The 27838-nt window shown below is 51.1% G+C and overlaps 1 protein-coding gene across 2 annotated transcripts in view; it reads right to left on the bottom strand.

Moving 5' to 3' along the window:
- Positions 1-6884: 6884 nt before the first annotated feature.
- pdlim1 (PDZ and LIM domain 1 (elfin)) overlaps positions 6885-27838 on the bottom strand; it is a 205650-nt gene continuing 184696 nt past the window's right edge. For both annotated transcript variants that reach the window (XM_041176307.1, XM_041176308.1), the window contains 2 exons: positions 9225-9342; positions 6885-7269 (listed from right to left, as the gene is read on the bottom strand). In XM_041176307.1, the coding sequence (XP_041032241.1) occupies positions 7080-7269; positions 9225-9342 (308 nt within the window). In that variant the 3' untranslated portion in view covers positions 6885-7079. The remainder of the gene's footprint in view (positions 7270-9224; positions 9343-27838) is intronic.

Below are 27838 nucleotides of genomic sequence, written 5' to 3'. Positions count from 1 at the left end.
TGCAGTGACATTGGGACGGCCACCCAACATCATCGTGTGCTAATTTACACTCGAGCAGGCCAGGCGCGCACCCACATGCCCAGCGAATAATTCCGGCCCATGGTTCACATGCTGCTTCTTCACACAAAGGGTGGTGGAAAATTGGAACCCTTCCCCTCAAAGATTGTTCCAGCTGAAGTCAATTGAAAATTTCATAACTGAGATAAGTAGTTTTCAGATCCTTATTTTCACATCCTTCACCCGCCCCACAACCCTGAGATATCTGTGCTCCTCTTGAATCCCCAATTTTAATTGCTCCACCTTTGGTGGCTGCACCTTCAATTGCCTCAGTCCCAAGCTCTGGAATTCCCTCTCTACACCCCTACACCCCTTCACCTCTTTCATTTACTTTCTTCCTTTAAGACACTGTTCTTTGACCAATCTTTTGATCATCTGACCTAATATCTCCTTACGTGGCTTGTGTCACATACTTTTTTTGATATAAGGCTTCTGTGAAGCACCTTGGATTGTTTCATTATGTTAAAGGCACTATATAAATACAAGCTATCATTGTTAAGTGAAGGTTATGGAACCAAAACGTAGCCTTCCAGACTGAATATTGAATTCAACAACTTTAGATCTTGAACTCCCTCCTCCATCCCCACCCCCTTTCTGTTTCTTTCCCCTTCCTTTTGTTTTTTCCAATAATTTATATAGATTTTTCTTTTCTCACTTATTTCCATTATGTTTAAATCTTTTATGCCCCCCCATCCCCACTAGAACTATACCTTGAGTGCCCAACCATCCATTCTTAATTAGCACATTCATTTAGATAATATCACCAACTTCAACACCTCTGTGTTCTTTTGTTCTTTTGTCTGTGACATCTTTTGATGATCTGCTCCTATCACTGCTTGCTTGTCCCTACAACCACACCACCCCCTCCACTTCTCTCCCCCCACCCAACTGCACACCCCCCACCCCCCCACACCTTAAACCAGCTTATATTTCACCCCTCTCCTTGGATTCACCTGGTTCTGTTGAAGGGTCATGAGGACTCGAAACGTCAACTCTTTTCTTCTCTGCCGATGCTGCCATATCTGCTGAGTTTTTCCAGGTAATTCTGATTTTGTTGTGTCAATGGAGCTAAGGTGCAAATCAATCATAATATAATTGAATGGTGCAACAGGTTTGACAGGCTGCTCCCTCCTGGTCCTACGTTTCACTGCTAGGAACATCAATTGAGTTTGCACTTTGCATCTTTGTATTTGTCAAATTAAGGATAGCTGTGCTGAGGAATCAAACACTTGTCAAACTTTTTGCAAATATATGGATATATAGTATATGGATCTGGTATATACAGGGTTAATGTAAGTATAGTGCTGCCCACACTGTGATACAAGAAGGCACATGACCCACACCTAGGGTCAGTGTGCAGTTGACCAGAGGCGTTTTAAGATGGAGGTAGCTCATGCTGGTACCCTTCACTGTACATTTGTACATAGATACATGTAATTAATAAAGACTTGGGGCAGAATTTTATGGCCCCATCGGGTGGGGGTGGGGCTGTAATTTGCGACGAGCCGTTCAAAAGTCCTGGAACATCCCGCCGGCATAAAATTACACCTATGCTGTTAACATACAGGAAACTGCAAAGACTTCTTTAATAGACACATTCTGTAACCAACACCATTACGACAACCACTGTCAGGTTCAAGCACTGTCAGGTTTAAATATAAGGGTGAAGCGCCTTCTACTTCACACCAGCAGTGAAACTTAACCTTCCCCTGTACCAGCATGAATGTTGCTATTTCCCATCCCTTCAGGGCACACTGTGAAAGTTAGGACAAACTTGTAGCAAATTTATTTTTTTTAATGGAGAAAGTAGACGGGGTAATGTAGTAGATTGAATTTATTTAGGTTTTCTAAAGCCTTTGAAAAAGCATCAGATAATTGACTAATGAACAAGGTCAGAGAATGTGGAGTCATACACCTATTAGCAGAATGGCTCGTTCACTGGCTGTAGGGCAAAAAGTAGAGTAGGGCTAAAGGGTAGTTCCAGAGGTGTCAAAGACGTAATGCTTCTGGCTAGAAGTAAGGAATGAAAACGGTGCAATAACATCGATCGCTGTAGTATATAGACCACCAATTAGTGGAAGGGATGTAGAGAACAAAATCTACGTAGAAATAACAGAGAGGAGCCAGAATTATAGAGTAATTATTATAAAGGGGGACTTCAGTTATCCAAATATAGCGGGGCAAGAGTTCCTGAAATGTGTTCAAGATAATTTTCAGCAGCAGCATGTTTCTGGTCCAATGAGAAGGAAGACAATGTTGGACCTGGTTCTGGGGAATGAGTTGGCCCAAGTGGATCAAATATCAATGGGAGTGTATTTAGGGGATAACGACCATTGTATCATAGAGTTTACACTGGCCATGGAAAAGGACAAGGAACAGTACAAAACAGAGATAATTAATTAAGCAAAAGCCAGCTTTGATGGGATGAGAATGTATCTGAATCATGTGAGTTGGAACCAAACCTTGGCAGAAAAGATAGTGGATGAACAATGGGCCACCTTCAAAGGAAAAGTATTACAGGAAAGGTCAAGGTATATTCCTTTGAAGGAGAAAGGCCAGACAAACAAATCCAGAGCACCCTGGATGACGAGAGAGATAGAGGTAAAGATGAAAAGGAATAGGTGGGTGTACAACTGATGTCAGGTAGAAAATACAATGGAGAATCAGGCTGAATGTAGGAGGACCAGAGGGGAAGTGAAAAAAAAAACTAATAAGAAAAGCATGGAGAGAGCATGAAAAGAGGCTGCCAGTGAACATAAAAGGGAATTCCAAGGTTTTCTATAAGCATATAATTAATAAAAGGGTGGTTTAAAAAAAAAGTAGGGCTAATTAGGGATAAAAAAGGGAACTTGTACATGGAGACAGGAGAAATAGTGGAGGTATTAAATTATTACTTTGCATCTGCGTTTACAAAGGAAGAAGGTCCTATTCAGGCTGTGTTGATAGAGGAGGTAACTGGTCCACTAGAAGAATTTACATTGAGAAGGAGGAGGTGTTGGAAAGGCTAACTTTACTTAAAATTGACAAGGTACCAGGACCGGATGAGATGCATCCAAGGGTACTGAGGGAAGTGAGAACTGAAATTGCAGGGGCACTAGTGATAATCTTCCAGTCTTCCTTAGACACAGGGGTGGTGCCAGAGGCCTGGAGAATTGTGAATGTTACACCCTGCTTCAGAAAGAGGTGCAAGGATAAATCTGGCTACTACAGACCAGTCAGTTTGACTTTAGTGGTAGGGAAAATTCTGGAAACTGTAGTTCGGGACAAAATCAATAATCACTTAGACAAGTGCAGGATAATTAAGGAAAACCAGCATGGATTCATTAAGGATAAATCATGTTTAACTAATTGCTGGAGTATTTTAAGGGGGTAACAGAAAAGGTTGATAAGGGCAACGCTGTTGTGGTGTATCTAGATTTTTAAAAGGTATTTGATACAGCTCCACACAAAGACTTGTGAGCAAAATTCTTGTTCATGGAATAGAGAGGGTAGGGACTTGGATAGGAAGTTGACTGAGTGACATGAAACAAAGAGTTAATGGTTGTTTTTCAGACTGGGGGAAGGTTTGTATTGGAGTTCCCCAGGGGTCAATGTTGTGACTCTCGCTCTTCCAATTATAATGACCTAGACTATAGTGTTCAGGACATTATTTCAAAATTTGCAGATCATACGAAGGTCGAACACGTTGTCAATTGTGATGAAGATAGTTTTGAACTACAAAAGGACATTGTCATGTTGGTGGATTGGGTAAAGTGGCAGATGAAGTTCAATGCTGAGAAGTGTGAGATAATTCATTTTGGCAAAAAGAAGCTAGAGAGACAGTATGAAATAAAGGGAGAGCCTCTAAAGGAAGTGTAAGAACAGAGGGACCTCTGTATACGTACATAGGTCATTGAAGAGGGCAGGGCTTGTAGAGAGAGCAGTTAATGAAGCATATAGTATCTTAAGCTTTATTAATAGGGCCATTGAGTACAAGGGTAAGGAGGTCACGTTGAACTTGTATAAGACACTAGTTAGGCCTCATCTGGAGTATTGCATCCAGTTCTGGGCACCATACTAGAGGAAGGATGTGAAGGCAGTGGAGAGAGCACAGAGGAGATTCATAAGAATGTTTCCCAGGATGAAGCACTATGAGGAAAGATTGGAAAGGTTGGGACTGTTTTCCTTGGAGAAAAGGCTGAGAGGAGACTTGACAGAGATATTCAAGATCCTGAGGGGTAGGGACAGGATAAATAGTGAGAAACTGTTCCTACTCAAGACAGCATTAAGATCTAGAGGGCAGAGATTCAAAACAATTGGCAAAAGGTGTAAAAGTGAGGTGAAGAAAAGTTTTTTCACCCAGAGGGTGATTGGACTCTGGAATGAAGTCCCTGAGAGGGTAGTGGAGGCAGGTTCGATCAAAGTATTCAAAAGGAATTGGACGGCTATATGAAAAGAAAAAAGGTTACGGGGTAACTCAGGAGAGTGGGACTAGGTAGAATGCTCCTTCAGAGAGTGGAATGGCCTCCTTCTGCACCATAAAGATTCAGAGATTCTGTAGTTATTCAGAGCAACAGATGGTGGGAAGTGGTGTCCCACAAGGATCAGTACTGGAATCACGAATGTTCACAATCTGTATTAAAAAGTTAAACTTTGGAATCGTGACTCCAAGTTGTTGGGGGTGGTGGGGGGGGGGGGGGGGTGGTTAGTTAATGCTGAGGAGGACTTCAACAAATTATGCAAAGATGTTATCAAACTTTGTTTAAAAGCATTGAACCTTCTGGTGTAGTTCTGTTAGGTAATTGCTGGGTGTTTGGATTTCTTCTTTAAATGTTAAGGGTCCCTAACAGGATCGTAAAAAGGCATTGAAGGAGGAGCTAAAGAGGGTCCAGAACAAATATGTTTCCACAAACAAAAAACCATAGGACTCGCAAATCAAGACCCCTCCTCCAGGTTTCCAGGCAGGTTCTGTAGGGCCCAGTACTGGATCCTTTGCTTTTCATGATATATATCAATAACTTAGACTCAAATGTAGGGAGTATTATTAATAAATTTGCAGATGATACAGATATTGATCATGTTGCTGATAGTGAGGATAAGTCCTGTAGGCTGCAGGAAGATATCAATCGACTGGTTGGGTGGCCAGAAAATTGGCAAATGGAACCCATGGAAGTGTGAGGTAATGCATTTGGGAAGGACAAACAAGGCAAGGGAATACACATTAAATGGTAGGATACAGAGAGGTGTAGAGGAAGTGAGGGATCTTGGAGTGCATGTCCACAGATCCCTAAAGGACAAGTTGATAAGGTAGTTAAGAAGGTGTATGGAATACTTTTCTTGATTAGCCGAGGCATGGAATATAAGAGCAGGGAGGTTATACTAGAACTGTATAAAACACTATTTAAGCCATAGCTAAGTACTGCATATAATCCTGGTCACCACATTATGGGAAAGATGTGATTGCACTAGAGAGGGTACAGAAGAAATTTACAAAGATCTTGCCTGGAATGGAGACTTTTAGCGATGAGGAAAGATTGGATAGATTGGAGTTCTATTCTTTGGAACAGAGGAAGCTGAGGGGATATTTAATTGGGATGTATAAAGTTATGAGGGGTCTGGATAGAGTGGATAGGAAGGCCTTATTTCCATTGTCAGAGAGGTCAATAATCAGGGCGCACAGACTTAAGTAATAGGTAGAAGGATTGGAGCACAGTTGAGGATAAAGATTTTCGCTCAGAAGATGATGGGGATCTGAAACTTAGTGTCTGAAAGGGTAATAAAGGCAGGAGCCATCATTGCATTTAAAAAGTACTTGGATAAATTTTCATTTGAAGTGATGTAACCTACAGGGCTACGGACCAAGAGCTGGAAGGTGGGATTAGGTCTACTTTGAACCAGTACAGATAGGATGGGTTAAATGGTCTCCTCCTGTGCTGTAAATTTTCTGTGTTTCTAATAACTTTCAAAAGGGATTTGGATATATACTTGAAAAAGGAAAGGTTTGCGGGGCTATGGAGTAAGAGTAGGGGGAGTGGGACTAATTGGCTAGCTCTTTCAAAAAGCTGGCACAGGGACATTGATCCAAATGCCTCCCTTCTGAGCTGAGGCGTGGCCCTCAATTATAATCACTCCATCATTGGCGGCCAAGGCTTCAACAGCCTAGGGCCTAAACTCTGGAATTTACTCCTGAACCTCTTCACCTTTCTAAATTTCTCTTCTCATCTCAGACATATTTTAAAATCCACCTCTTTGACAAAGCTTTTGGTCATCTTTCCTAAGATCTCTGTAGTTTGCTTGGCAAATTTTGTGTTTGATGATGCTCTGGTTAAAGATACTCCAAAACCCTCTATGTAAAAGCATTGCATTTAAAGATGTGAGAATAAGTTGCTGATTAAGTGACCAATCTCTGACCTGTGCCAAGTTAACTCATCTGAGCTAGGGCTATCCTGCTGATGGCAAAAGTTGTGCGAGGGCTGGAACTGACTCTGTAATGATGCCTTCTGCAGTTCAATAGCCTTTCAATATTCATTCACCACGTGAAGAATGAAGGCTTAGGTGAAGCTGTGGACCTGTGCGCTAGCAGGGGTGTGTCGGCGATGGGGTGGGGAGAGAAACGTCCCATGGAACTATACCCCAAGATGTGTTAGCTAGAGGGTGAAGAGGTCAGGGTCCCATGGAATTTTACCCCAGCTGCAGGGGGAGTCAGTGATGGGGTGGGGAGAGCAGAGTCCCATGGAAACGTACCCCAAAGGTAGCCAATGCCTTTCTAGACAGATGGAGAGTAAGAACTCGAAAGAAACCTAGAGGAGGACTTGGATGAAAAAAACAGGACTTAAGGAACCAAGAGGTAACCAATTGTAGTTTAATGGTGTCTCATTACATTCAAGAGGCATTTGTACTGAGTGATTACAGAAATTTGTTACTTCTTCTTTAGAAAAATGGTGTGTCAAATGTAGTTAATGTTAACTCCTGTACACAGGTAAGCATGCAAGCTCAATTGTTTATTTCACAGGGGTTTGGTGAGTGTTGCTTCAGATAGTGGCTTATGACTTGGGGAAGACAGTGACAACATCGTAGCCTTCAGGGGGTGTGCTCCGCTCCCTGGCGTGCTGTTCACAGTAGATCGCGTCCCCAACAAAGAAATGTCCTTTCTGCTTCAGGTTTGTTCCACAATCGGTGCAGTTGTAGCATTCAGGGTGACGGAACTGGTCACGCACTTTCACGATCATTCCCCTGCAACATTTGAAAAAAGAATCTACAATAAGGCACAATTTTTTTAACTTATTAAAAAAAAAACCCGGAGTTCAGCCCAGCCAGCAATATCTAGGTTCTAACCAAGCTGTTTGCGTTTTGTCAAACCTTTGTCCTGTGCTGAGGACAGTTGGACTGAGTCACTGTGCGGCAATTTGGAACTGGATTTTGGCCTAAAGGTGCTGAGGCCCATTGTCGCTGTTGCAGGGTGGGGTCCATGGAGCCAGGGCATCCCCCAGTGCTTCGCTGAAGCTTTTTTTTTTGTTCAGTCTAGAATGTGAGTGAGGACGGGATATTCAACTGCAATGGGCATCACATCAGGTCCCAAACCTGTTCACCCCTAATATCTGCACTGGTGCACTCTCTGGCAATGAAGTCTGCGATCAGGAGCAGGAGAATTTTCTTTTCTCTTGCGCGGCTGGGTTAAGCACACTCTGGGAATGAGATCTTGGCACCTCCCCGTCTGTGGCTCGGGTACACGGTGCCATATAAAGTTGGGGGGGGGGGCGGGGGGAGGTGGAGGGGGGAAGCTCTTGGTCTAAAGCTGAGCAGCGTCAGGCATTAACACGTCCGTCTGAGCTCTGGGCTGACCAAGCCTGGCAGTTTACACAAAGGGCCGACGACAATCAGTCCAGTGAAACAGCAAAACCCGGATCAAACCAAACAGCTGTCAAAAGTTGTGCGACTTAAATAGAAACAGAAGATGCTGGGAATGCTCGGAAGGGTTGGCAGCACCTGTGAAGAGCAAAGCTGACTTTGCGTTTCAGGTTCTGTGAGCTTTCATCATCATACAGCTGTGGCATTTCCTTTACTTGTGACGGGACTGGAGTAACTACTGGGGGGTCTTGCTTGACATACTTTTCTCCCTTTTCCCATTAAACATTCAATATCAGGTGTCACCATGGCTCAGGGGTAACAATCTCATCCAATTCGGAAGGGCTGTGTGTCCAAATCCCAATCCAGAATCTTGAGCTCAAAATCTAGGTGGACCTGTGCATTACAGTGCTGAGGGAGCGCTGCACTGTTGGAGGTGCCATCTTTCAGATGAGATATTAAACTAAGGGCTGGGTTTTATGGTCCCCGCCCCCATCGGAATGTTCGAAGGCTGGTGGTGGTTGGTGTGGCCGGGGGGGGGAGGCGGGGGGGCGGTGGGGGCATGGGTTTTGTAAAACGCAGTATGTGGCTTTATAACTGCCTTGCCGCCCACACCCAACCTGTCTCCCACTTTACAGGGGCTGGTGGAGGTATCCCATGGCCAGCCACCCCCTTGGAGCGACTGAGGCCTTCAAGTGGCCAATTAACGGCGACTTAAGTGCCTCATCCTGCCCCTGCCAGCAGCTCTCTACGAGAGGACTTCCTCCCCAGATGAGGAGGCAGAAGTCTCACCCTTAGCCAATCAATGCCCCTCAATTAATGGGTGCGGGACAGCCAGTCTTTTGGTGGGTGGGCACCTGAGTGACCTTTTAGTCGGGTTTGGTGAGGTGGGGTGGTGTTGGTGGTGGTGGTGTGGGGGTGGTGAGGTTGGGCAAAACAGCGTCTCAAAAAATCCAGCCCTAAAACTCTGTCTGCTTTCTCTGGTGGCTGTGAACGATCCAGTGGAACGATTGTGAAGATCAGCAGGGGGGGACTCACTGATGTCCTGAGCAATGTTTACTTTTGAACACTGGGAGGTTTAAAGGTTTAAATGCCTCCAAACAATTATTTATAAAAACAGATGCGGTTCCAACGTTTCCCTGTGAACCTTCCAGCACCCCCCCTCAATGTTGCTACCCCTCCCCCCCACCCCCACTCTGCTCCTGGAGGTGACCCGTGCCAGGGTTCAGCAGCAGTCACTGGGCAGTGGTCAGGAGCAAGAAGCCAGCCAGTAGGTGCCGAGGCCTATTACCACTGAGCCGTCATCGTGCAGCACAATTGTACAAATGATATTTCACACTTACACTATGCCGGAGCCACACATTTCACACACGGGCAACTTCTGCACACCCCCGACTGAAGCGCCAACCTTCGTGGCTGGAGCTTTCACTTTCCGGAATCCAGACGGTTTATCTGGCTGCTCTGAAAACATCAGGACAAAGACAGGGTCACAAACCCAGCGCGGCACCTTTATTCCATTTCATATTTTTAATATAAACTTGGTGCAGAGTGGCTGCAATGTGTACTACATATCGGATGCACAGCAGCAACTCACCAAGCATTTTCCACAGCACCTCCCAACAGAGTGACCAACTGTCCCCTACTTTATGTAGCGATTCACTTGCACTTCCCTCAACTTAGTCTACTGCATTCGCTGCTCCCAATGCAGTTTCCTCTACATCGGAGAGACCAAACCCAGACTGGGTGACCGCTTTGCAGAACACCTTCGGTCTGTCTGCAAGCATGACCCAGACCTCCCTGTCGCTTACCATTTTAACACTCCACCCTGCTCTCATGCCCACATGTCCGTCCTTGGCCTGCTGCATTGTTCCAGTGAAGCTCAATGCAAACTGGAGGAACAGCGCCTCATCTTCCGACTAGGCAGCTTACCAACTTTTTAATCCAAATATTTTATTTTTATTTATCCTTTTTTTAATTAGTTTTTTATTTTATTATATCTGTTTTCCCCAACAACCCCCCACACCCCCAAACAGGGCCATCTATCACTTGTTTCTAAGTTGTGCTTTCACAGAGCACTGACCCTTGTTCTGCTATTAACACATTCTGCTATCTTACCTTGATGCCACTATCAGCACCTTCTTTAGTCTTTAACCATTAACACTCCCTTTGGCTTGTGTCCATGGGCAGGGCAGGGGGAGTTGAAGTGCAGGCGTGCAGAGGTGCGCCTCTGATCGGTGCCCTCGATTGGGGGTGCGCCGCCATTTTGTGTGGGCAGGCCAATTAAGGCCCGCCCAGCGTGACATCCGCAAGGAAGCGCTATGTGCTCCCTGTGCGGACAAGGGGGAATCCCTAAACCTGAGACTGCGCACTTTCACACATACGTACAAAAGAGCGCAATCATCTCCCTGAGGCTAAGTGCTGCCTCAGGAAGATCGGCCCTGATGTACAAATTATTCAAAATAGAAGAGGAAATTCCCTGACATGCCCTCTCCTGTGACACTGTCACATGAGTTGGGACATGCCCATAACTTTAAAAAAAACTTTAATTAATTTTTTTAAAACCTACATGAAACCTCATCCCGCCCGTGGATGAGGTTTCATGTTTTTTCTAATTCTCACCAGGGTTCATAGCCTGAAGGTTGGACGGGCAGGTCCATTAATTACAATAATGACTCTGTCAATGGCCCCAATTGGCCACTGACAGGTCGGCGGGCGGACAGCTGATTCTGCTGAGCCCCCGCCTACCTGAAAATTTAAATGGGGCGCGGTGACATTGGGAGTTCCGCCTGGTGTCACCACGCATCATTTTACACATGTGAGCAGGCCCCACCCACCTGCTCGCTAACGGGAAAATCCTGGCCCATGACATCTTTGTCAATTGCTCCTCAGCTCCTAACTTCTATCCCTGACCTTCTATCCAGCTCCACTTGTTCCACCCCCTCTTAAACAGTATAAATTCCATCACATTTCTACTTCACCTTAGCTCTGAAGAAGAGTCATACGGACTCGAAATGTTAACTCTGTTTCTCTCCCCACAGATGTTGCCAGACCCTCTGAGTTTTTCCAGCACTTCCAGTTTTTAATTCAGGTTTCCAGCATCAGCAGCATTTTGCTTTTATTTATCGTATTTTAAAGGATTGTCCCTTATTTTGACTGGCCCGTGTCCCTTAAGGGATGCTTTTTGTATTTCTATAACAAACTGTGGGAGACTGCATGTGGGAGTGTTCAGGGTAAGTCTGAGTAATTCGATGACTGCAAGCTAATGAATCAGCCAACAGACAGATGATAATGGTGGAACTCAGCAAGGTGTGTTGTAAGTTTTAGTTGGCTTTAAATGCCTCCCCCACCATTTCCCCCCCGCGCCCCCACCACCACTGCCCCCTGCTATTATGGTCTCAAGACCGCCCTTCCTCCCACTCTCATGGTCACAAACTCCCCCTCCAACCCCCACCTTCTCATGGTCAGCCGTACTCCACCACCCATCTCCAACCACTCCTAGGTGTCGAAGTGTCCCTTTTATTATTTCATAGGAGTTGGTTACCCTGCAACAAATCCACAAGCCCTAACTAGAATGGCAGCAAGTGCGTTGGAATACCACCACCACCAAGATCCCCTCCATCCTGACTTAGATATAGAGCGCCATTACTTCCTGAACACTGGATCAAAATCCTAGAGCTCTCTCCCTCTGTATCTACACCACACGGACTGCAGCAGTTGAAAGAGGAGGTTCACCATCACCTTCTCAAGCGCAATTAGGGATATTTAATTAATTCTGGCCTAGCCAGAGATCCACATATACAAGAAAATGAATGAAAAAAAAACTTTTATGTGCAATTGTCTTGTACACTGAGTGTCCCAATGGATCATGTTTACTCAGTGTTCACCATAATTACAGAAATCAATTGCTCTGAAAAATAACCAGTCACTCCCCTGCACCAGTGATCTCCAACAGTCACTCGCTATCCCAGTGATCTCCAACAGTCACTCCCTGCCCCAGTGATCTCCAACTGACAGTCACTCCCTATCCCAGTGATCTCCATCAGACAGTCATTCCCTGCCCCAGTGATCTCCAACAGTCACTCCCTGCCCCAGTGATCTCCATCAGAAAGTCACTCCCTGCCCCAGTGATCTCCAACAGTCACTCCCTGCCCCAGTGATCTCCATCAGACAGTCACTCCCTGCCCCAGTGATATCCATCAGTCACTCGCTACCCCAGTGATCTCCATCAGACAGTCACTCCCTACCCCAGTGATCTCCAACAGACAGTCACTCCCTGCCCCAGTGATCTCCAACAGACAGTCACTTCCTGCCCCAGTGATCTCCATCAGACAGTCACGCCCTGCCCCAGTGATCTCCAACAGACAGTCACTTCCTGCCCCAGTGATCTCCATCAGACAGTCACTCCCTGCCCCAGTAATCTCCAACAGACAGTCACTCGCTACCCCAGTGATCTCCATCAGACAGTCACTCCCTACCCCAGTGATCTCCATCAGACAGTCACTCCCTGCCCCAGTGATCTCAAACAGTCACTCCCTGCCCCAGTGATCTCCATCAGACAGTCACTCCCTGCCCCAGTGATCTCCATCAGACAGACACACCCTGCCCCAGTGATCTCCATCAGACAGTCACACCCTGCACCAGTGATCTCCATCAGACAGTCACTTCCTTCCCCAGTGATCTCCATCAGACAGTCACTCCCTGCCCCAGTGATATCCATCAGACAGTCACTCGCTACCCCAGTGATCTCCATCAGACAGTCATTCCCTGCCCCAGTGATCTCCAACAGTCACTCCCTGCCCCAGTGATCTCCATCAGAAAGTCACTCCCTGCCCCAGTGATCTCCAACAGTCACTCCCTGCCACAGTAATCTCCATCAGACAGACACTCCCTGCCCCAGTGATCTCCATCAGACAGTCACTCCCTGCCCCAGTGATATCCATCAGTCACTCGCTACCCCAGTGATCTCCATCAGACAGTCACTCCCTACCCCAGTGATCTCCATCAGACAGTCACTCCCTGCCCCAGTGATCTCCAACAGACAGTCACTTCCTGCCCCAGTGATCTCCATCAGACAGTCACTCCCTGCCCCAGTGATCTCCAACAGACAGTCACTCCCTGCCCCAGTGATCTCCATCAGACAGTCACTCCCTGCCCCAGTGATCTCCATCAGACAGTCACTCGCTACCCCAGTGATCTCCATCAGACAGTCACTCCCTGCCCCAGTGATCTCCAACAGACAGTCACTCGCTACCCCAGTGATCTCCATCAGACAGTCACTCCCTACCCCAGTGATCTCCATCAGACAGTCACTCCCTGCCCCAATGATCTCAAACAGTCACTCCCTGCCCCAGTGATCTCCAACAGACAGTCACTTCCTGCCCCAGTGATCTCCATCAGACAGTCACTCCCTGCCCCAGTGATCTCCATCAGACAGTCACTCCCTGCCCCAGTGATCTCCAACAGACAGTCACTCGCTACCCCAGTGATCTCCATCAGACAGTCACTCCCTGCCCCAGTGATCTCCATCAGACAGTCACTCACTGCCCCAGTGATCTCCATCAGACAGACACTCCCTGCCCCAGTGAACTCCATCAGACAGTCACTCTCTGCACCAGTGATCTCCATCAGACAGTCACTTCCTTCCCCAGTGATCTCCATCAGACAGTCACTCCCTGCCCCAGTGATATCCATCAGACAGTCACTCGCTACCCCAGTGATCTCCATCAGACAGTCACTCCCTGCCCCAGTGATCTCCAACAGACAGTCACTCCCTGCCCCAGTGATCTCCAACAGACAGTCACTCCCTGCCCCAGTGATCTCCATCAGACAGTCACTCCCTGCCCCAGTGATCTCCAACACACAGTCACTTCCTGTCCCAGTGATCTCCATCAGACAGTCACTCCCTGCCCCAGTGATCTCCAACAGACAGTCACTCCCTGCCCCAGTGATCTCCATCAGACAGTCACTCCCTGCCCCAGTGATCTCCATCAGACAGTCACTCCCTGCCCCAGTGATCTCCATCAGACAGTCACTCCCTGCCCCAGTGATCTCCATCAGACAGTCACTCCGTGCCCTAGTGATCTCCATCAGACAGTCACTCCCTATCCCAGTGATCTCCATCAGACAGTCATTCCCTGCCCCAGTGATCTCCAACAGTCACTCCCTGCCCCAGTGATCTCCATCAGAAAGTCACTCCCTGCCCCAGTAATCTCCAACAGTCACTCCCTGCCCCAGTAATCTCCATCAGACAGACACTCCCTGCCCCAGTGATCTCCAACAGACAGTCACTCCCTGCCCCAGTGATCTCCAACAGACAGTCACTTCCTGCCCCAGTGATCTCCATCAGACAGTCACTCCCTGCCCCAGTGATCTCCAACAGACAGTCACTTCCTGCCCCAGTGATCTCCATCAGACAGTCACTCGCTACCCCAGTGATCTCCATCAGACAGTCATTCCCTGCCCCAGTGATCTCCAACAGTCACTCCCTGCCTCAGTGATCTCCATCAGAAAGTCACTCCCTGCCCCAGTGATCTCCAACAGTCACTCCCTGCCCCAGTAATCTCCATCAGACAGACACTCCCTGCCCCAGTGATCTCCGTCAGACAGTCACTCCCTGCCCCAGTGATATCCATCAGTCACTCACTACCACAGTGATCTCCATCAGACAGTCACTCCCTACCCCAGTGATCTCCAACAGACAGTAACTCCCTGCCCCAGTGTTCTCCAACAGACAGTCACTTCCTGCCCCAGTGATCTCCATCAGACAGTCACTCCCTGCCCCAGTGATCTCCAACAGACAGTCACTTCCTGCCCCAGTGATCTCCATCAGACAGTCACTCCCTGCCCCAGTGATCTCCATCAGACAGTCAATCCCTGCCCCAGTGATCTCCATCAGACAGTCACTCGCTACCCCAGTGATCTCCATCAGACAGTCACTCCCTGCCCCAGTGATCTCCAACAGACAGTCACTCGCTACCCCAGTGATCTCCATCAGACTGTCACTCCCTACCCCAGTGATCTCCATCAGACAGTCACTCCCTGCCCCAATGATCTCAAACAGTCACTCCCTGCCCCAGTGATCTCCAACAGACAGTCACTTCCTGCCCCAGTGATCTCCATCAGACAGTCACTCCCTGCCCCAGTGATCTCCATCAGACAGTCACTCCCTGCCCCAGTGATCTCCATCAGACAGTCACTCGCTACCCCAGTGATCTCCATCAGACAGTCACTCCCTGCCCCAGTGATCTCCAACAGACAGTCACTCGCTACCCCAGTGATCTCCATCAGACAGTCACTCCCTACCCCAGTGATCTCCATCAGACAGTCACTCCCTGCCCCAATGATCTCAAACAGTCACTCCCTGCCCCAGTGATCTCCATCAGACAGTCACTCACTGCCCCAGTGATCTCCATCAGACAGACACTCCCTGCCCCAGTGATCTCCATCAGACAGTCACTCTCTGCACCAGTGATCTCCATCAGACAGTCACTTCCTTCCCCAGTGATCTCCATCAGACAGTCACTCCCTGCCCCAGTGATCTCCATCAGACAGTCACTCGCTACCCCAGTGATCTCCATCAGACAGTCACTCCCTACCCCAGTGATCTCCATCAGACAGTCACTCCCTGCGCGTGATCTCCATCAGACAGTCACTCCCTGCCCCAGTGATCTCCAACAGTAACTCCCTGCCCCAGTGATCTCCATCAGACAGTCACTCCCCTACACCAGTGATCTCCATCAGACAGTCACTCCCTGCCCCAGTGATCTCCATCAGACAGTCACTCCCTGCCCCAGTGATCTCCAACAGTCACTCCCTACCCCAGTGATCTCCACGAGACAGTCATTCCCTGCCCCAGTGATCTCCATCAGACAGTCACTCCCTACCCCAGTGATCTCCAACAGTCACTCCCTGCCCCAGTGATCTGTATCAGACAGTCACTCCCTGCCCCAGTGATCTCCATCAGACAGTCACGCCCTACCCCAGTGATCTCCAACAGTCACTCCCCACCCCAGTGATCTCCAACAGTCACTCCTTGCCCCAGTGATCGCCAACAGTCACTCACCACCCCAGTGATCTCCAACAGTCACTCCCTCCCCCAGTGATCTCCAACATCACTCCCCTACACCAGTGATCTCCATCAGACAGTCACTCCCTGCCCCAGTGATCTCCATCAGACAGTCACTCCCTGCCCCAGTGATCTCCAACAGTCACTCACTACCCCAGTGATCTCCATCAGACAGTCATTCCCTGCCCCAGTGATCTCCATCAGACAGTCATTCCCCGCCCCAGTGATCTCCATCAGACAGTCACTCCCTGCCCCAGTGATCTCCATCAGACAGTCACTCCCTGCCCCAGTGATCTCCATCAGACAGTCACTCGCTACCCCAGTGATCTCCATCAGACAGTCACTCCCTGCCCCAGTGATCTCCAACAGACAGTCACTCGCTACCCCAGTGATCTCCATCAGACAGTCACTCCCTACCCCAGTGATCTCCATCAGACAGTCACTCCCTGCCCCAGTGATCTCAAACAGTCACTCCCTGCCCCAGTGATCTCCATCAGACAGTCACTCACTGCCCCAGTGATCTCCATCAGACAGACACTCCCTGCCCCAGTGATCTCCATCAGACAGTCACTCTCTGCACCAGTGATCTCCATCAGACAGTCACTTCCTTCCCCAGTGATCTCCATCAGACAGTCACTCACTGCCCCAGTGATATCCATCAGACAGTCACTCGCTACCCCAGTGATCTCCATCAGACAGTCACTCCCTGCCCCAATGATCTCCAACAGACAGTCACTCCCTGCCCCAGTGATCTCCAACACACAGTCACTTCCTGCCCCAGTGATCTCCATCAGACAGTCACTCCCTGCCCCAGTGATCTCCATCAGACAGTCACTGCCTGCCCCAGTGATCTCCATCAGAAAGTCACTCCCTGCCCCAGTGATCTCCATCAGACAGTCACTCCGTGCCCTAGTGATCTCCATCAGACAGTCACTCCCTATCCCAGTGATCTCCATCAGACAGTCATTCCCTGCCCCAGTGATCTCCAACAGTCACTCCCTGCCCCAGTGATCTCCATCAGAAAGTCACTCCCTGCCCCAGTGATCTCCAACAGTCACTCCCTGCCCCAGTAATCTCCATCAGACAGACACTCCCTGCCCCAGTGATCTCCATCAGACAGTCACTCCCTGCCCCAGTGATATCCATCAGACAGTCACTCGCTACCCCAGTGATCTCCATCAGACAGTCACTCCCTACCCCAGTGATCTCCATCAGACAGTCACTCCCTGCCCCGGTGATCTCCAACAGACAGTCACTTCCTGCCCCAGTGATCTCCATCAGACAGTCACTCCCTGCCCCAGTGATCTCCAACAGACAGTCACTTCCTGCCCCAGTGATCTCCATCAGACAGTCACTCCCTGCCCCAGTGATCTCCATCAGACAGTCACTCCCTGCCCCAGTGATCTCCATCAGACAGTCACTCGCTACCCCAGTGATCTCCATCAGACAGTCACTCCCTGCCCCAGTGATCTCCAACAGACAGTCACTCGCTACCCCAGTGATCTCCATCAGACAGTCACTCCCTACCCCAGTGATCTCCATCAGACAGTCACTCCCTGCCCCAGTGATCTCAAACAGTCACTCCCTGCCCCAGTGATCTCCATCAGACAGTCACTCCCTGCCCCAGTGATCTCCATCAGACAGACACTCCCTGCCCCAGTGATCTCCATCAGACAGTCACTCCCTGCCCCAGTGATCTCCAACAGACAGTCACTCACTACCCCAGTGATCTCCATCAGACAGTCACTCCCTACCCCAGTGATCTCCATCAGACAGTCACTCCCTGCCCCAATGATCTCAAACAGTCACTCCCTGCCCCAGTGATCTCCAACAGACAGTCACTTCCTGCCCCAGTGATCTCCATCAGACAGTCACTCCCTGCCCCAGTGATCTCCATCAGACAGTCACTCCCTGCCCCAGTGATCTCCATCAGACAGTCACTCGCTACCCCAGTGATCTCCATCAGACAGTCACTCCCTGCCCCAGTGATCTCCAACAGACAGTCACTCGCTACCCCAGTGATCTCCATCAGACAGTCACTGCCTACCCCAGTGATCTCCATCAGACAGTCACTCCCTGCCCCAATGATCTCAAACAGTCACTTCCTGCCCCAGTGATCTCCATCAGACAGTCACTCACTGCCCCAGTGATCTCCATCAGACAGACACTCCCTGCCCCAGTGATCTCCATCAGACAGTCACTCTCTGCACCAGTGATCTCCATCAGACAGTCACTTCCTTCCCCAGTGATCTCCATCAAACAGTCACTCCCTGCCCCAGTGATATCCATCAGACAGTCACTCGCTACCCCAGTGATCTCCATCAGACAGTCACTCCCTGCCCCAGTGATCTCCAACAGACAGTCACTCCCTGCCCCAGTGATCTCCAACAGTCACTCCCTGCCCCAGTGATCTCCATCAGAAAGTCACTCCCTGCCCCAGTGATCTCCAACAGTCACTCCCTGCCCCAGTAATCTCCATCAGACAGACACTCCCTGCCCCAGTGATCTCCATCAGACAGTCACTCCCTGCCCCAGTGATATCCATCAGTCACTCGCTACCCCAGTGATCTCCATCAGACAGTCACTCCCTACCCCAGTGATCTCCAACAGACAGTCACTCCCTGCCCCAGTGATCTCCAACAGACAGTCACTTCCTGCCCCAGTGATCTCCATCAGACAGTCACTCCCTGCCCCAGTGATCTCCAACAGACAGTCACTTCCTGCCCCAGTGATCTCCATCAGACAGTCACTCCCTGCCCCAGTGATCTCCATCAGACAGTCAATCCCTGCCCCAGTGATCTCCATCAGACAGTCACTCGCTACCCCAGTGATCTCCATCAGACAGTCACTCCCTGCCCCAGTGATCTCCAACAGACAGTCACTCGCTACCCCAGTGATCTCCATCAGACTGTCACTCCCTACCCCAGTGATCTCCATCAGACAGTCACTCCCTGCCCCAATGATCTCAAACAGTCACTCCCTGCCCCAGTGATCTCCAACAGACAGTCACTTCCTGCCCCAGTGATCTCCATCAGACAGTCACTCCCTGCCCCAGTGATCTCCATCAGACAGTCACTCCCTGCCCCAGTGATCTCCATCAGACAGTCACTCGCTACCCCAGTGATCTCCATCAGACAGTCATTCCCTGCCCCAGTGATCTCCATCAGACAGTCACTCCCTACCCCAGTGATCTCCAACAGTCACTCCCTGCCCCAGTGATCTGTATCAGACAGTCACTCCCTGCCCCAGTGATCTCCATCAGACAGTCACGCCCTATCCCAGTGATCTCCAACAGTCACTCCCCACCCCAGTGATCTCCAACAGTCACTCCTTGCCCCAGTGATCGCCAACAGTCACTCACCACCCCAGTGATCTCCAACAGTCACTCCCTCCCCCAGTGATCTCCAACATCACTCCCCTACACCAGTGATCTCCATCAGACAGTCACTCCCTGCCCCAGTGATCTCCATCAGACAGTCACTCCCTGCCCCAGTGATCTCCAACAGTCACTCACTACCCCAGTGATCTCCATCAGACAGTCATTCCCTGCCCCAGTGATCTCCATCAGACAGTCATTCCCCGCCCCAGTGATCTCCATCAGACAGTCACTCCCTGCCCCAGTGATCTCCATCAGACAGTCACTCCCTGCCCCAGTGATCTCCATCAGACAGTCACTCGCTACCCCAGTGATCTCCATCAGACAGTCACTCCCTGCCCCAGTGATCTCCAACAGACAGTCACTCGCTACCCCAGTGATCTCCATCAGACAGTCACTCCCTACCCCAGTGATCTCCATCAGACAGTCACTCCCTGCCCCAGTGATCTCAAACAGTCACTCCCTGCCCCAGTGATCTCCATCAGACAGTCACTCACTGCCCCAGTGATCTCCATCAGACAGACACTCCCTGCCCCAGTGATCTCCATCAGACAGTCACTCTCTGCACCAGTGATCTCCATCAGACAGTCACTTCCTTCCCCAGTGATCTCCATCAGACAGTCACTCCCTGCCCCAGTGATATCCATCAGACAGTCACTCGCTACCCCAGTGATCTCCATCAGACAGTCACTCCCTGCCCCAATGATCTCCAACAGACAGTCACTCCCTGCCCCAGTGATCTCCAACACACAGTCACTTCCTGCCCCAGTGATCTCCATCAGACAGTCACTCCCTGCCCCAGTGATCTCCATCAGACAGTCACTGCCTGCCCCAGTGATCTCCATCAGAAAGTCACTCCCTGCCCCAGTGATCTCCATCAGACAGTCACTCCGTGCCCTAGTGATCTCCATCAGACAGTCACTCCCTATCCCAGTGATCTCCATCAGACAGTCATTCCCTGCCCCAGTGATCTCCAACAGTCACTCCCTGCCCCAGTGATCTCCATCAGAAAGTCACTCCCTGCCCCAGTGATCTCCAACAGTCACTCCCTGCCCCAGTAATCTCCATCAGACAGACACTCCCTGCCCCAGTGATCTCCATCAGACAGTCACTCCCTGCCCCAGTGATATCCATCAGACAGTCACTCGCTACCCCAGTGATCTCCATCAGACAGTCACTCCCTACCCCAGTGATCTCCATCAGACAGTCACTCCCTGCCCCGGTGATCTCCAACAGACAGTCACTTCCTGCCCCAGTGATCTCCATCAGACAGTCACTCCCTGCCCCAGTGATCTCCAACAGACAGTCACTTCCTGCCCCAGTAATCTCCATCAGACAGTCACTCCCTGCCCCAGTGATCTCCATCAGACAGTCACTCCCTGCCCCAGTGATCTCCATCAGACAGTCACTCGCTACCCCAGTGATCTCCATCAGACAGTCACTCCCTGCCCCAGTGATCTCCAACAGACAGTCACTCGCTACCCCAGTGATCTCCATCAGACAGTCACTCCCTACCCCAGTGATCTCCATCAGACAGTCACTCCCTGCCCCAGTGATCTCAAACAGTCACTCCCTGCCCCAGTGATCTCCAACAGACAGTCACTCCCTGCCCCAGTGATCTCCATCAGACAGACACTCCCTGCCCCAGTGATCTCCATCAGACAGTCACTCCCTGCCCCAGTGATCTCCAACAGACAGTCACTCACTACCCCAGTGATCTCCATCAGACAGTCACTCCCTACCCCAGTGATCTCCATCAGACAGTCACTCCCTGCCCCAATGATCTCAAACAGTCACTCCCTGCCCCAGTGATCTCCAACAGACAGTCACTTCCTGCCCCAGTGATCTCCATCAGACAGTCACTCCCTGCCCCAGTGATCTCCATCAGACAGTCACTCCCTGCCCCAGTGATCTCCATCAGACAGTCACTCGCTACCCCAGTGATCTCCATCAGACAGTCACTCCCTGCCCCAGTGATCTCCAACAGACAGTCACTCGCTACCCCAGTGATCTCCAGCAGACAGTCACTGCCTACCCCAGTGATCTCCATCAGACAGTCACTCCCTGCCCCAATGATCTCAAACAGTCACTCCCTGCCCCAGTGATCTCCATCAGACAGTCACTCACTGCCCCAGTGATCTCCATCAGACAGACACTCCCTGCCCCAGTGATCTCCATCAGACAGTCACTCTCTGCACCAGTGATCTCCATCAGACAGTCACTTCCTTCCCCAGTGATCTCCATCAAACAGTCACTCCCTGCCCCAGTGATATCCATCAGACAGTCACTCGCTACCCCAGTGATCTCCATCAGACAGTCACTCCCTGCCCCAGTGATCTCCAACAGACAGTCACTCCCAGCCCCAGTGATCTCCAACAGTCACTCCCTGCCCCAGTGATCTCCATCAGAAAGTCACTCCCTGCCCCAGTGATCTCCAACAGTCACTCCCTGCCCCAGTAATCTCCATCAGACAGACACTCCCTGCCCCAGTGATCTCCATCAGACAGTCACTCCCTGCCCCAGTGATATCCATCAGACAGTCACTCGCTACCCCAGTGATCTCCATCAGACAGTCACTCCCTACCCCAGTGATCTCCAACAGACAGTCACTCCCTGCCCCAGTGATCTCCAACAGACAGTCACTTCCTGCCCCAGTGATCTCCATCAGACAGTCACTCCCTGCCCCAGTGATCTCCAACAGACAGTCACTCCCTGCCCCAGTGATCTCCATCAGACAGTCACTCCCTGCCCCAGTGATCTCCATCAGACAGTCACTCCCTGCCCCAGTGATCTCCATCAGACAGTCACTCGCTACCCCAGTGATCTCCATCAGACAGTCACTCCCTGCCCCAGTGATCTCCAACAGACAGTCACTCGCTACCCCAGTGATCTCCATCAGACAGTCACTCCCTACCCCAGTGATCTCCATCAGACAGTCACTCCCTGCCCCAGTGATCTCAAACAGTCACTCCCTGCCCCAGTGATCTCCATCAGACAGTCACTCCCTGCCCCAGTGATCTCCATCAGACAGACACTCCCTGCCCCAGTGATCTCCATCAGACAGTCACTCCCTGCACCAGTGATCTCCATCAGACAGTCACTTCCTTCCCCAGTGATCTCCATCAGACAGTCACTCCCTGCCCCAGTGATATCCATCAGACAGTCACTCGCTACCCCAGTGATCTCCATCAGACAGTCACTCCCTGCCCCAGTGATATCCAACAGACAGTCACTCCCTGCCCCAGTGATCTCCAACACACAGTCACTTCCTGCCCAGTGATCTCCAACAGACAGTCACTCCCTGCCCCAGTGATCTCCATCAGACAGTCACTCCCTGCCCCAGTGATCTCCATCAGACAGTCACTCGCTACCCCAGTGATCTCCATCAGACAGTCACTCCCTACCCCAGTGATCTCCATCAGACAGTCACTCCCTGCGCGTGATCTCCATCAGACAGTCACTCCCTGCCCCAGTGATCTCCAACAGTAACTCCCTGCCCCAGTGATCTCCATCAGACAGTCACTCCCCTACACCAGTGATCTCCATCAGACAGTCACTCCCTGCCCCAGTGATCTCCATCAGACAGTCACTCCCTGCCCCAGTGATCTCCAACAGTCACTCCCTACCCCAGTGATCTCCATCAGACAGTCACTCCCTGCCCCAGTGATCTCCATCAGACTGTCACTCCCTACCCCAGTGATCTCCAACAGTCACTCCCTGCCCCAGTGATCTCCATCAGACAGTCACTCCGTGCCCTAGTGATCTCCATCAGACAGTCACTCCCTATCCCAGTGATCTCCATCAGACAGTCATTCCCTGCCCCAGTGATCTCCAACAGTCACTCCCTGCCCCAGTGATCTCCATCAGAAAGTCACTCCCTGCCCCAGTGATCTCCAACAGTCACTCCCTGCCCCAGTAATCTCCATCAGACAGACACTCCCTGCCCCAGTGATCTCCATCAGACAGTCACTCCCTGCCCCAGTGATATCCATCAGACAGTCACTCGCTACCCCAGTGATCTCCATCAGACAGTCACTCCCTACCCCAGTGATCTGCAACAGACAGTCACTCCCTGCCCCAGTGATCTCCAACAGACAGTCACTTCCTGCCCCAGTGATCTCCATCAGACAGTCACTCCCTGCCCCAGTGATCTCCAACAGACAGTCACTTCCTGCCCCAGTGATCTCCATCAGACAGTCACTCCCTGCCCCAGTGATCTCCATCAGACAGTCACTCCCTGCCCCAGTGATCTCCATCAGACAGTCACTCGCTACCCCAGTGATCTCCATCAGACAGTCACTCCCTGCCCCAGTGATCTCCAACAGACAGTCACTCGCTACCCCAGTGATCTCCATCAGACAGTCACTCCCTACCCCAGTGATCTCCATCAGACAGTCACTCCCTGCCCCAGTGATCTCAAACAGTCACTCCCTGCCCCAGTGATCTCCATCAGACAGTCACTCACTGCCCCAGTGATCTCCATCAGACAGACACTCCCTGCCCCAGTGATCTCCATCAGACAGTCACTCCCTGCACCAGTGATCTCCATCAGACAGTCACTTCCTTCCCCAGTGATCTCCATCAGACAGTCACTCCCTGCCCCAGTGATATCCATCAGACAGTCACTCGCTACCCCAGTGATCTCCATCAGACAGTCACTCCCTGCCCCAGTGATATCCAACAGACAGTCACTCCCTGCCCCAGTGATCTCCAACACACAGTCACTTCCTGCCCAGTGATCTCCAACAGACAGTCACTCCCTGCCCCAGTGATCTCCATCAGACAGTCACTCCCTGCCCCAGTGATCTCCATCAGACAGTCACTCGCTACCCCAGTGATCTCCATCAGACAGTCACTCCCTACCCCAGTGATCTCCATCAGACAGTCACTCCCTGCGCGTGATCTCCATCAGACAGTCACTCCCTGCCCCAGTGATCTCCAACAGTAACTCCCTGCCCCAGTGATCTCCATCAGACAGTCACTCCCCTACACCAGTGATCTCCATCAGACAGTCACTCCCTGCCCCAGTGATCTCCATCAGACAGTCACTCCCTGCCCCAGTGATCTCCAACAGTCACTCCCTACCCCAGTGATCTCCATCAGACAGTCACTCCCTGCCCCAGTGATCTCCATCAGACAGTCACTCCCTACCCCAGTGATCTCCAACAGTCACTCCCTGCCCCAGTGATCTCCATCAGACAGTCACTCCGTGCCCTAGTGATCTCCATCAGACAGTCACTCCCTATCCCAGTGATCTCCATCAGACAGTCATTCCCTGCCCCAGTGATCTCCAACAGTCACTCCCTGCCCCAGTGATCTCCATCAGAAAGTCACTCCCTGCCCCAGTGATCTCCAACAGTCACTCCCTGCCCCAGTAATCTCCATCAGACAGACACTCCCTGCCCCAGTGATCTCCATCAGACAGTCACTCCCTGCCCCAGTGATATCCATCAGACAGTCACTCGCTACCCCAGTGATCTCCATCAGACAGTCACTCCCTACCCCAGTGATCTGCAACAGACAGTCACTCCCTGCCCCAGTGATCTCCAACAGACAGTCACTTCCTGCCCCAGTGATCTCCATCAGACAGTCACTCCCTGCCCCAGTGATCTCCAACAGACAGTCACTTCCTGCCCCAGTGATCTCCATCAGACAGTCACTCCCTGCCCCAGTGATCTCCATCAGACAGTCACTCCCTGCCCCAGTGATCTCCATCAGACAGTCACTCGCTACCCCAGTGATCTCCATCAGACAGTCACTCCCTGCCCCAGTGATCTCCAACAGACAGTCACTCGCTACCCCAGTGATCTCCATCAGACAGTCACTCCCTACCCCAGTGATCTCCATCAGACAGTCACTCCCTATCCCAGTGATCTCCATCAGACAGTCATTCCCTGCCCCAGTGATCTCCAACAGTCACTCCCTGCCCCAGTGATCTCCATCAGAAAGTCACTCCCTGCCCCAGTGATCTCCAACAGTCACTCCCTGCCCCAGTAATCTCCATCAGACAGACACTCCCTGCCCCAGTGATCTCCATCAGACAGTCACTCCCTGCCCCAGTGATATCCATCAGACAGTCACTCGCTACCCCAGTGATCTCCATCAGACAGTCACTCCCTACCCCAGTGATCTGCAACAGACAGTCACTCCCTGCCCCAGTGATCTCCAACAGACAGTCACTTCCTGCCCCAGTGATCTCCATCAGACAGTCACTCCCTGCCCCAGTGATCTCCAACAGACAGTCACTTCCTGCCCCAGTGATCTCCATCAGACAGTCACTCCCTGCCCCAGTGATCTCCATCAGACAGTCACTCCCTGCCCCAGTGATCTCCATCAGACAGTCACTCGCTACCCCAGTGATCTCCATCAGACAGTCACTCCCTGCCCCAGTGATCTCCAACAGACAGTCACTCGCTACCCCAGTGATCTCCATCAGACAGTCACTCCCTACCCCAGTGATCTCCATCAGACAGTCACTCCCTGCCCCAGTGATCTCAAACAGTCACTCCCTGCCCCAGTGATCTCCATCAGACAGTCACTCACTGCCCCAGTGATCTCCATCAGACAGACACTCCCTGCCCCAGTGATCTCCATCAGACAGTCACTCCCTGCACCAGTGATCTCCATCAGACAGTCACTTCCTTCCCCAGTGATCTCCATCAGACAGTCACTCCCTGCCCCAGTGATATCCATCAGACAGTCACTCGCTACCCCAGTGATCTCCATCAGACAGTCACTCCCTGCCCCAGTGATATCCAACAGACAGTCACTCCCTGCCCCAGTGATCTCCAACACACAGTCACTTCCTGCCCAGTGATCTCCAACAGACAGTCACTCCCTGCCCCAGTGATCTCCATCAGACAGTCACTCCCTGCCCCAGTGATCTCCATCAGACAGTCACTCGCTACCCCAGTGATCTCCATCAGACAGTCACTCCCTACCCCAGTGATCTCCATCAGACAGTCACTCCCTGCGCGTGATCTCCATCAGACAGTCACTCCCTGCCCCAGTGATCTCCAACAGTAACTCCCTGCCCCAGTGATCTCCATCAGACAGTCACTCCCCTACACCAGTGATCTCCATCAGACAGTCACTCCCTGCCCCAGTGATCTCCATCAGACAGTCACTCCCTGCCCCAGTGATCTCCAACAGTCACTCCCTACCCCAGTGATCTCCATCAGACAGTCACTCCCTGCCCCAGTGATCTCCATCAGACAGTCACTCCCTACCCCAGTGATCTCCAACAGTCACTCCCTGCCCCAGTGATCTCCATCAGACAGTCACTCCGTGCCCTAGTGATCTCCATCAGACAGTCACTCCCTATCCCAGTGATCTCCATCAGACAGTCATTCCCTGCCCCAGTGATCTCCAACAGTCACTCCCTGCCCCAGTGATCTCCATCAGAAAGTCACTCCCTGCCCCAGTGATCTCCAACAGTCACTCCCTGCCCCAGTAATCTCCATCAGACAGACACTCCCTGCCCCAGTGATCTCCATCAGACAGTCACTCCCTGCCCCAGTGATATCCATCAGACAGTCACTCGCTACCCCAGTGATCTCCATCAGACAGTCACTCCCTACCCCAGTGATCTGCAACAGACAGTCACTCCCTGCCCCAGTGATCTCCAACAGACAGTCACTTCCTGCCCCAGTGATCTCCATCAGACAGTCACTCCCTGCCCCAGTGATCTCCAACAGACAGTCACTTCCTGCCCCAGTGATCTCCATCAGACAGTCACTCCCTGCCCCAGTGATCTCCATCAGACAGTCACTCCCTGCCCCAGTGATCTCCATCAGACAGTCACTCGCTACCCCAGTGATCTCCATCAGACAGTCACTCCCTGCCCCAGTGATCTCCAACAGACAGTCACTCGCTACCCCAGTGATCTCCATCAGACAGTCACTCCCTACCCCAGTGATCTCCATCAGACAGTCACTCCCTGCCCCAGTGATCTCAAACAGTCACTCCCTGCCCCAGTGATCTCCATCAGACAGTCACTCACTGCCCCAGTGATCTCCATCAGACAGACACTCCCTGCCCCAGTGATCTCCATCAGACAGTCACTCCCTGCACCAGTGATCTCCATCAGACAGTCACTTCCTTCCCCAGTGATCTCCATCAGACAGTCACTCCCTGCCCCAGTGATATCCATCAGACAGTCACTCGCTACCCCAGTGATCTCCATCAGACAGTCACTCCCTGCCCCAGTGATATCCAACAGACAGTCACTCCCTGCCCCAGTGATCTCCAACACACAGTCACTTCCTGCCCAGTGATCTCCAACAGACAGTCACTCCCTGCCCCAGTGATCTCCATCAGACAGTCACTCCCTGCCCCAGTGATCTCCATCAGACAGTCACTCGCTACCCCAGTGATCTCCATCAGACAGTCACTCCCTACCCCAGTGATCTCCATCAGACAGTCACTCCCTGCGCGTGATCTCCATCAGATAGTCACTCCCTGCCCCAGTGATCTCCAACAGTAACTCCCTGCCCCAGTGATCTCCATCAGACAGT

The sequence above is a fragment of the Carcharodon carcharias genome, chromosome 28 (genome assembly GCF_017639515.1).
Source record: "Carcharodon carcharias isolate sCarCar2 chromosome 28, sCarCar2.pri, whole genome shotgun sequence".
Classification (NCBI taxonomy): domain Eukaryota; kingdom Metazoa; phylum Chordata; class Chondrichthyes; order Lamniformes; family Lamnidae; genus Carcharodon; species Carcharodon carcharias.
Note: the sequence above shows the minus strand (reverse complement) of the source record. Positions and strands in the feature narration are given on the sequence as shown.